The 10,966-nt window shown below is 48.6% G+C and overlaps 1 protein-coding gene across 3 annotated transcripts in view; it reads right to left on the bottom strand.

Moving 5' to 3' along the window:
• Nucleotides 1-1,694: 1,694 nt before the first annotated feature.
• Nucleotides 1,695-10,966, bottom strand: part of slc6a9 (solute carrier family 6 member 9) — a 35,999-nt gene continuing 26,727 nt past the window's right edge. For all 3 annotated transcript variants that reach the window (XM_035536314.1, XM_035536312.1, XM_035536311.1), the window contains 12 exons: nucleotides 9,161-9,317; nucleotides 8,467-8,598; nucleotides 6,930-7,200; nucleotides 5,527-5,659; nucleotides 5,280-5,414; nucleotides 5,043-5,146; nucleotides 4,158-4,395; nucleotides 3,900-4,034; nucleotides 3,623-3,722; nucleotides 3,437-3,537; nucleotides 3,101-3,271; nucleotides 1,695-2,775 (listed from right to left, as the gene is read on the bottom strand). In XM_035536314.1, the coding sequence (XP_035392207.1) occupies nucleotides 2,569-2,775; nucleotides 3,101-3,271; nucleotides 3,437-3,537; nucleotides 3,623-3,722; nucleotides 3,900-4,034; nucleotides 4,158-4,395; nucleotides 5,043-5,146; nucleotides 5,280-5,414; nucleotides 5,527-5,659; nucleotides 6,930-7,200; nucleotides 8,467-8,598; nucleotides 9,161-9,317 (1,884 nt within the window). In that variant the 3' untranslated portion in view covers nucleotides 1,695-2,568. The remainder of the gene's footprint in view (nucleotides 2,776-3,100; nucleotides 3,272-3,436; nucleotides 3,538-3,622; nucleotides 3,723-3,899; nucleotides 4,035-4,157; nucleotides 4,396-5,042; nucleotides 5,147-5,279; nucleotides 5,415-5,526; nucleotides 5,660-6,929; nucleotides 7,201-8,466; nucleotides 8,599-9,160; nucleotides 9,318-10,966) is intronic.

Genomic DNA, 10,966 nt, shown 5'->3' with positions numbered 1-10,966 from the left:
ATAAAATAATACAATTTACAGATAAAATACTGTTTTAGTACTACAAAAGCAAACCTCTCACAAAGATTCTTTTGTTAAATGACTAGTTACATATTAAAACGACATGATTTAAATCCTAAAACTAAAACCAGATGCAGAATTAGCATATCCACGACACACAGCACACACACAACACGAGCTACAAGTAAAAAGAAACCAAACAAAAACACAAGAATGTTCCCTACATACAGTATGAAATTGCCTCCCACCCATTCCCTGATCCACTAACAACGACGCAGACACCAGTTCAATTATTGATTAATACTGTTTTGTTGTTGTTTTTACATTATTGTACATCAGTGATGGAGAGGAAATGAGGTGTGGCACCAGAACCAGGCTATGCTTCTCTACCGAGACCGGAGGACTGAAAGTGCACAGATCACAACCTTTAGGAGGAGGCACAGGATTCCCAAATGCCTTCCTGGCAGAACCATGAGGCAAGCAGTACAGGACACTGAGTTTAACCCTAACCCTAACTGACCCTAGCCCTGACCCTAACTTACCCTAGCCCTGACCCTAACTGACCCTAGCCCTGACCCTAACTTACCCTAGCCCTGACCCTAACTGACCCTAGCCCTGACCCTAACTTACCCTAGCCCTGACCCTAACTGACCCTAGCCCTGACCCTAACTTACCCTAGCCCTGACCCTAACTTACCCTAGCCCTGACCCTAACTGACCCTAGCCCTGACCCTAACTTACCCTAGCCCTGACCCTAACTGACCCTAGCCCTGACCCTAACTTACCCTAGCCCTGACCCTAACTTACCCTAGCCCTGACCCTAACTTACCCTAGCCCTGACCCTAACTGACCCTAGCCCTGACCCTAACTGACCCTAGCCCTGACCCTAACTTACCCTAGCTCTGACCCTAATTGACCCTAACCCAAGATCAGACAATATGGACAGTCCTGCAGTCGCTTAACAGCCCAGCAGACACGACTCACTGCTCAAACACCACACTGCTTAAACACCACACGCTCAGCCATGGTACACCTCTCCTGCCAGGTGTGTCTGTGCTTTAGTGGTATTTAGTCCCCTTGTCCTCCAAAACAAAACAGAAAATGGAGGGAAATGGTCAAGCCGTGGATGAGGAATGGTAAACAATACAATTATTTTTCAGGGCACGCTAGAATCTTTACAAAATAAACAAACAATCTTCCTTGTTTGCTATTTACTATGAAACTATGCATCAACAAATGCGAACAGTTCAAAGTTCTTATGAGTTACACTGACACTCTTCAGTTAGGCTCTACAAACATGTTTTTCCTTAATCAAAATGTTCTCTCCCACATTGGTCTCTCCCTCCCTCCCTCCCTCTCTCTCTCCCTCTCTCTCCATCTCTCTCCTAGACTCCTTTGCTCTCCAGTGCTTTGAGATGCACACACACACACACACACGCACACACACACACGCACGCACACACAGATTTCCCAGTGTGCTGAGGACAGATCGGGGGACAGAAGAAAGAGAAGGAAAACCAACACATGCACGCCTGCATGCACACAGACAAACACACACACACACGCCTGCACACACACACACACATGCGCACACACACACACACACACACACACACACTCTGGAACGTACACACACGCCTGCACACACACACACACACACACACACTCTGGAACGCACACACACGCCTACACACACACACACACACGCCTGCATGCACACACACACATACACGCCTGCACGAGGGTGGTCTGGATTTTTTTTTGCTTGGTACCCACAAGATGCATTTCAGGTTTAAATCGACTGGTCAGTGGTAGTTTGCGCCACGTAAAACCCTTACAAAATATTTCATCCCCTCTTAGGTAAAATCAAAACGAATAAATCAGGCTATAATGAAGATATTTCTTCTAATGACTGGTGATCTCATGGCTTTAGAGGGCTGTGGGACACCCTGAGATTGGGTTTGGGACTTTAATGTGCTTTCATATGGGCTGAAGGCGAAAGTCGTCCTTTGTGCCGCGTCCTGTAGGAGAAGGACGGAAAGGTGGAGCTATGTGAAGGCACCAGGCTACGCCCAGTACAGTGTGGCTAAATAAAAACATAAATAACACATGGAAACCTTAAAAGATGCCAGGAAATGGTTATGTCAGGATATATTTACTCTAGTCAAAGAACGTTTGGTCTTCAGCCCTTAAACTGACCAGCACGCGGAGCGTCGCCCTACACACCAGTAGCCTACAACTACAGCAGACATATTTCTGGATAATTCTACACAAAAGAAAAAAAAGGAAAAACAAATAAACAAACAACAAAAACACGTATGCCACAACTGTACACTTGGTGGGTATGTGAAAAAATGCTTCCTGCACATGAACATACCTTGTTTTTTTTTACTTAAAAAATAAAAACGGCATTAAAAAATTAAAAAGGAAAAAGGTTTTGGATGACAACCGATTTCTCTAGAGGTTAGAAATAATAAAGCCCTTACAATATGTAAAGGTTCTCCAGCGAGTGTGGCCTGCTCCTCGGCCTGCGGCTGTGGGGGCGTCGCCCTGGCCCCGGACCCTGTCCCTATGCAGTGGGCGTGGGCTTGAGCGTGGAGCCATTGCTGCCCATCTCATCCTTGTGTTCTTTCTCCGCCTCCCGGCCCTCCTCCAGCTCACCTGTGGTTGGCCGCATGTCCATGCCCTCTGGCCCCGGCGAGGCGTAGCGGCCCAGCCTGTGCTCCGGCAGCGCCGGGCCCCAATCAGGATCCGGCCTCAACGCGTTCTTCAACCGCTGGGAAAGGCAGTGTGGAGAGATGGAAATCAGGGCGAGACGATTAGGGAAAATCTCCTTCGCCCTCATTTCAAAGCCTTATCGCGTGGAAGCGTTTCTTCAGGAAAAGGCTGACTTGGCAGAAACCCCGGCGTAATCTCCCCTCAGCAGCAGGCTGGACCTGATACACCTCGCGGGGACGTTTAACGCAGACCGACTCTTACACTTCAGTTTATTCAGAAACATGGAAATGACATTCTGGAGCTTGGACCACCACACAATATCCTGTGTGAATGTTTAACTTATCCAAAGCAAAGAAACGGTGTGTGTGACCGCAATGCCTCACCTCTGAGAAGGTGGAGCCCTTGGATGTGAGAATCTTAAAGATGCTGTAGATGGGAATGCAGACCACCGAGGACAAGGCCATACAGAAGCCGATGACGAGAGACCAGTCTGGGAAGACGTAGTCGTTGTAGGTGATGGGCTTGTACTGGATCACTGTGAAGATCAGGATGAACTGCAGACAGAGGAGGGCATGAAACATAAACACACACGCACACACACACACACACACACACACACATACATACACACACACACACACACACACACACACGTGTGACCTGTCTGATCTGGGGCACAGGGGTGTTTAATAGCTGTTTTGGGGTGTGGCCTCACTCACTGAGATGATGAGCGGAGAGATGAACCTCCAACAAATCCTGAAGAAGGCAGGAGGAGGGAATCCCAGCATCATCTCCACATCCTTAAAGTAGTTCCTGTGTCCTGCCAATGGGAACACAGCTTCAGTGAGGCTCCACCCACAACCCTGCCTGGATACACTGCCTAGCGTTGGCGGTGGAGGACTTACCGTAGACATACATAATACAAATGCACATGATGCAGGAAATGATGACCAAAGAGAAGCTGGCTGCATAGTTATCCATCAGCAACAGCCAGTATATTCCTGCCTGCAACCACAAGGGGGACACCCACTGTGAGTGAGTGTGTGTGTGTGTGTGTGTGTGTCTCTTTGTGTGTGTGTGTCTCTTTGTGTGTGTGTGTGTGTGTGTGTGTGTGTCTCTGTGTGTGTGCGTGTGCGTGTGTGTGTGTGTGTGAGCGTGTATGCGCGTTCACAGGCAACACACCCGTGTGGTCAGGGGCACTCCTAAGAGGAAGCCAACTATGGCCACTCCAAGAGTGATGAAGGTTTTTCTCCGAATAATCCAGTCTGTCCCGATCTCATCCACTATGGCGGTGACCAGCGTCTCCAGCAGACAGAACTGCTCAGCGGGACACACGTGGTTATGGACAACCACATTCAGAAGAGTTGAAGCAGTTTTTCCCCAGGTTGACAGTGAAAATATGAAGGTGGGCAGGGTTACATGCAAGGTGGGCGGGGTTACCTGTGTGCCCAATCCTAGCAGGATGAGCATGAAGAAGAAGAGCAGGGACCAGAGCGGTGAGATGGGTAGAAGCGTCAGGGCCTCGGGGTAGGCGACGAAGGCAAGACCCGGCCCGTGGTCTGCCACCTGGGACACATCCACCCCAAGGTGGTGCGCCATGAAGCCCAGGATGGAGAAGATGACGAAGCCAGCGTAGACGCTGGTGGCACAGTTGGTCACGCTGATGATGATGCTGTCCCTGTCACAGCCCCGGAGGGAACGGAAAGCACCATGTGAGCGCTGTGCCACGCCAGGTCACCCCGCCTCACTACCAGGCTGTGCTCAGATATGAACATCTCCATTTGTTTCTAAATCCCCTTTTCCTGTATAGTCAAGATATACATTAAACTGCAGTTATCATAACATGTCACAAGGGGGCACTGAAGAGGCTTCCTGGATAAGCCTGCTATGTGGAGCGAAGGTTAGATGTTCTGGAGTCTTCTATCTCCTTATCTCTTCTTTTGAGTACACACGACTCAGCACTTCTCACCAGCAGGCATTTACCCACATATCCACACAGCTCAGCCTTCCATCTACTGCAGTACACGCAATACCTCCCATTTAAAATGTAACCATTCTATCACTGTGGTTAGACACACACACACACACATCAAGATACATTTACTTCTCCCCTTCACCAAAACACCAATAAAAAGTTTGCACTAACATCACAGCAAAAAAGTTTGATCTAAATTCACTTTTAAGTTAACAAATCTGAGTAAGATGACTAAAGTGAACAGTCTCGAAACGGGGCACGTTCAGTACCTGAAGCTGGGCTCGTTCAGTACCTAAAACTGGGCACGTTCACATTCAGTACCTGAAACAGAGCACGTTCACGTTCAGTACCTGAAACAGTTGTTGTGGAACTTGTTGTATGATGCCATGGTGATAAGACCACCCCATGCACAACCCAGGGAGTAGAAAATCTGTGATGCAGCATCACCCCACACCTACACACACACACACACACACACACACACACACACGCGTGCGCATACATACACACACTAAGGTATAGCAGTGCAGATAGACAGTCATGTTCCAACACAGCCCTTTCCAGGTGTGTCTGTGTGGTGTGCTGACCTTGGCATCCAGGATTTTCTGCCACTGTGGTGTGAGGTAGTACTTAATCCCGCTGATAGCTCCTTCCAGTGTGATGCCTCTGACGAAGAGGATGGTGAGTACCACGTAGGGGAAGGTTGCAGTGAAGTACACCACCTGAGAGAGCCCAAAACCAAAGCAAATCAGCACGTGTGCTCACAGCATGGTTTCTGCTCACCATAGCAGTGCTGACATGGAGGAGATTCACAAACAGATGAAGCCAGCATACCTTGCCTGAGGACTTCACCCCACGGATGAGGCAGAGGAAGACTACTACCCAGGAGATGGCCAGACACCCCAGGATGGGCAGTCTCACCTCCCCAAAGTTTCCGATGCCATCAGAGACGTTCAGCACGTAGTTCCTAAGGGACAAGTGAGAAGTAAGCAAGGGAAGGAATTCACATTTAAAAGAAGTGAACGTAGAACTGGGAGATGGGGGGGGAAACTGGGAGAGGGGGGTACACTGGGATGCTGGGAAATGGGGGGACGCTGGGATACGGGGGGGATGCTGGGAGAGGGGAGATGCTGGGATACGGGGGGGGGACGCTGGGATGCTGGGAGAGGGGAGACGCTGGGATACGGGGGGGGACGCTGGGATACGGGGGGGATGCTGGGATATAGGGAGAGCGGAGACGCTGGGATACGGGGGGTGATGTTGGGATATGGGGGGGGTACGCTGGGATATGGGGGGGATGTTGGGATACGGGGGGGATGCTGGGATACGGGGGGGGACGCTGGGATACGGGGGGGGGGGACGCTGGGATGCTGGGAGATTCTGCTCAAATGTGAAACTGTCTAAAACCATCGAATATCTGAAGGCCACGGCTAATCAAAACAACCTAGACCCCACAATGAGCTTCTAAACTGATAGAAGGCAACAACAGAAAAGCCTTTCATAGTTCAGAGATAAGCACAGCTCGAGGAGCTAGGCACAAACCGTTTATAAAGTCATTCAACACACACACACACACACACACCTCCCTGTCAAAGCCTCCCATTCTGCAAGCACATTCAGAACACCGCCCCCCCCCCCCCCCCCCCCCCCACACACACACACACACACCAAACAAAAACATCATGTCCCGTTGTCTTGCTTGTCTGCCAGCCTCTTCCTCGAGCGTCCCTGCTTGAGTCGGGCTTGTCAGAATGAAGGACCCACCGGTACTGCAACGTCTAATCTCACACAAACGCTGCAGCAACAGAACCAGCCTGCTGTCAGAAACCATCCTTACCAACGCATACAGCAAAGCCTTTGCTACGTTTTCTCTGGAAAGTTCTGTTATACTGGATACTGCGGCTGAAGCATTTCCTGCAAACTGGGCCCAGTAGCAATACACCAATACCAATACACCAGTACCAGTGCTACCATGCAGGAAACCGAGCAGCGAACTGCATGCATGTTAAAGCTGAGGTTCTTGAAACAGCACAGTGAAACAACAGCATGAATAGGGAAATCTCACTGCATCAGGGTTAAACACGCTGGTCTAGCCAGGCTTGGACAGATAACTGCTCAAGAGAATGACTGTAGTCAGCAGTCTGAAAACAAATAATCCAGTTACATAAATAACCAGTTTCCCAGTGTGACTGTGTGTGCGCGCAACACTGAGCTGAAACCGAGTGGGCACCGCCAACCTCCAGTACTCCTCGCTGGGGCTCGTGCGTTTGGTGCGGTTGGCCATGTTGGTGACAGCGGACAGTGCAGCAGAGACGTTGGCCAGTGTGGCGTTGGTGTGCGCCGTGCCCACTACGCCGCTGCAGTCCGGCGTGTTCCAGGGGTTGTTGCAGTACGTCCAGGGCAGGAGATTGGTCATAGACATAAAGAAGTAGTAGATGGCAATGCAGATTACCACATTGTAATAGATGCCAATGTAGGTGGAGACCACCATCATCCCATAACCCACACCTGCAAGGCGGAGGAGGAAAGGAGGGTCAGGGCGCAGAAAAAAACAGTCATGGATTAAACGGGGCAGTGGGGTTGAGATTCATCTGTGTCGGGTTCATATTTAGATCTACCACAGCCATAAACAAGTCTAGAGGATCTCTAGAGCTTTTCCAAACTGGAAGGGTCAGACAGAACGTGATAAGGCAACACTGCACACAGGCTCATGGAAGGTGCATTCACTTCTTTAGAACATTGTAATTCTCATGTGTTATAATGACCCTTTTTGAAAATTTTACTGTGAAGGCGTATGTCTTAATACAATGAATAAGGTCATTATTATTTATTCTCAAGGCATTTTTGCCTTTTTGGTTCTGTTTAACCAGGAACTGGGACTCTCAATTTGAATATAATTAGTTTGAACATAGTTTGGTAACTGTCCTCTTGGGGAGAAGAAAGCCTGGGAGGGATGTTTGTTTGGAGCCCCACTGTCTGCCTCACTGCCCGCCCCACTGCCCGCTTCACTGCCCGCTTCACTGCCCGCCCCACTGCCCGCCCCACTGCCCGCCTCACTGCCCGCCCCACTGCCCGCCTCACTGCCCGCCTCACTGCCCGCCCCACTGCCCGCCCCACTGCCCGCCTCACTGCCCGCTTCACTGCCCGCCCCACTGCCCGCCCCACTGCCCGCTTCACTGCCCGCCCCACTGCCCGCCTCACTGCCCGCCTCACTGCCCGCTTCACTGCCCGCCTCACTGCCCTCCTTAGAAGGAAGAGAATTCTCTTTTTTTTGGATCATATGCCTCTCTGCTGTTTCTGGAATAATTGTGGAATCTGAGAGCTAGCGCAGAAACTGTGTGGGATTTGTCAGGCTTGACCTTTTTGTAAGTTGTTTGAAGTTTGCATTTGCAAAGACTTTTCATTTTTGGCAATCTTTTCCTCTTTTTTTGCTGAACTGAAAATCTTTTCTTGGCAATTCACTGATCATACTTTCTGGGACAAAGCCAGTCTACTTTGTTGATAAACAAATCGACCTTGGTTTAGCCGATGGGTTGCAGTTCAACTCCCTAAACACTTGTAAACCTTTTCTGTTTAAGTGACATCATTTACAGTATCCAGTAGCTTGTGTTTGTAATGCTACAATGGGACTGTCTTGGTGAAGTCAATGTGATGTCACATTGGGATTGTCTCTGTGATGTCACAATGATATCACAGAGGGACTGTCTCTGTGATGTCACAGAGATGTCAAAATGGGAGTGTCTCAGTGCAGAGGGACCATGAAAAGCAGCTGACCTTTGAACATGGGGCTGACCTTCCACACACCAAGGCAGCCAAGCGAGGTGAACTGGCCGAAGGACAGCTCCAGGAAGAAGAGCGGGATGCCACAGAACACCAGCATGATGAAGTACGGGAACATGAAGGCACCTGGGACACAACATCACACACCAGCATCACACACCAAGTTCCATGGAGTTCTTACTGCTGATACCCAGTACAGAGCGTTGCTTCCAGTACTGCACACTGCTGGTTTCAGTAACACTGCTTTTCAAGAATAACAACTAAAATTTCAAGGACCGCAAATGTGAAAATGTATTTTAATCACAATTCACTTTAAAATCTGTTAAGACCCAAACCCTCATCATCTATACATCTCTAACCCTCTTAAACACACATGGTGCACTGGAGCTTGTGCAGAACAGGAGAGACCGGTCTTGTTTTGGTTTGGTCTGGTTCAAGTTCCTGGTGCTCTGATTAGCAGTGGCCTTGGTAGGGCCGTGACATCACAGGGAGGCAGAGCCACTATGGCTGCAGGATGTTGGTGATCATGCCCTGTTATGGCAGCACCACCAGAACTGCTCACGACTGATGGAAACTATTAGATCCATCAATCCACACCAAAATAAGAACAAAAGACAATATAAGACTCAATTACACAAAAATAATGTTAGTGGAAAGGGGTTGAGGTGAGAGTGAAGTGGGAAATGACCTCCTCCGTTTCTGTAGCAGAGGTAGGGGAACCTCCAGACGTTCCCTAGACCAACTGCGTAGCCCACACTGGTCAGGACAAACTCGATCTGGTTCCCCCAGTTCCCTCTGCGGGAGTTCTCATCCTTCTTCACTTGTTCTCCAGGAACTGCTCCATTCTGGATCACACACACACACACAGACTGAGACATTATCCCCTGCACTTTATTAAACCACAAAACATCATTATATCTCAGACACAAAGTCATCAAGGATGAATCCTGAATTTGAAGGGACAGAGGAACAGATCAGAAACGTTAGACCAGAACCACACAGAGTCTCTGTTCTCACTCCTTCATTCTCTCAATAACTGGACACCAAACCCCAGAGCACCCACTGTAGCTGAACACACAGAAGTGGGTGGGGCTTGTCGCCACCTCACAGTCCTACTGGATTTCAGTTTGTGTGCAGTGCTTTAGAGTTCTTTGTACCTAAATGATTCTGTGATAAATGCCATCTTTAAGAGGGCAGTGTTAAGGTAAGGGTTACGGGGTTAGGGTTTATGGGTTAGGGATTAAGGGTTATGCTTTAGGGTTAGGGTTAAGGGTTAGGGTTAAGGTAAGGGTTAAGGGGTTAGGGTTTAGGGGTTAGGGATTAGGGTTAGGGTTAAGGGTTACAGTTAAGGTAAGGGTTACGGGGTTAGGGTTTAGGGGTTAGGGATTAAGGGTTATGCTTTAGGGTTAGGGTTAAGGGTTAGGGTTAAAGTAAGGGTTAAGGGGTTAGGGTTTATGGGTTAGGGATTATGGGTTAAGGTTAGGATATATAGAAGGCTATGGTATATATAAGCAGTTATATATATTATATATAGAAGGGATTATGGGATTATGGATTATGGGTTAGGATATATAGAAGGTTATGGTTTAGGGTTAGGGTTAAGGGTTACGGTTAAAGGAAGGGTTACGGGGTTAGGGTTTATGGGTTAGGGATTAAGGCTGCGTGGAATGGCTTCCCCTTTATAAAATATGCTTGGTAATGTATGAAGGACTCCAGACAAACATGTATAGGTTACAGCTGTGTTCAGAGGAATGACTGGATTCCCTTAGGTGACAAAATGTAACAATTACACTGTCTTCCATGTGCCCCCCCACACACACACCTGAGTGTGAGGGCCTTGACCAATAGCTCCCAGTGGAAGAGAGGCTGCATCTTATGTGGCCATCAGTGAAGCAAGAGAAAAGCAAGCAAGCACACACACACGCACGCACACACACACTTACACGCGCTCATGCATGCACACATGCATACACACACACGCATTTCTTATTTAGGCCTTTGATCAGGACCAAAAATGAATCTACCAACAATACTTAGTTTCTGCCTTTTCTTTGTACCCAGCTTCACGATGGATAAAGTAACATGTTGCTGAGTAATAACGTAATCACAGCCCTCCTTCCACTGAGGAGTGGCAAAGTCAAAGCTGTTGTGCTTTTCCGAGTTCCCACACAACTGTGTGTGTGTGTGTGTGTGTACTTGGTAGACAGCTGGACACCTGTGCTCAGTGTTGTTGGCTCGCTTGCTGTGTGTGTGTGTGTGAGTGTGTGTGTGTGTGAGCAAGCATCTGAGTTCATGTTCCCAGTTGTTTCACTCACGCTGCATGTGACTTCACGAGTGCAGCTGGTTCTCAGTCATCAAACAGGTTTGATTGTCTGCTGCACTCCCAAACTACAGTTTTACAGACATTCCTATAATCCAACCTTTTTAAAATCATTTTAATATTAATATGTTTCAACTGTAACATCACATTCAAAGCCCTCAGTGCATAAACTAT

Source organism: Electrophorus electricus, chromosome 18, assembly GCF_013358815.1.
Source record: "Electrophorus electricus isolate fEleEle1 chromosome 18, fEleEle1.pri, whole genome shotgun sequence".
Lineage (NCBI taxonomy): Eukaryota > Metazoa > Chordata > Actinopteri > Gymnotiformes > Gymnotidae > Electrophorus > Electrophorus electricus.
This window is presented reverse-complemented; position numbering and strand designations above follow the sequence as displayed.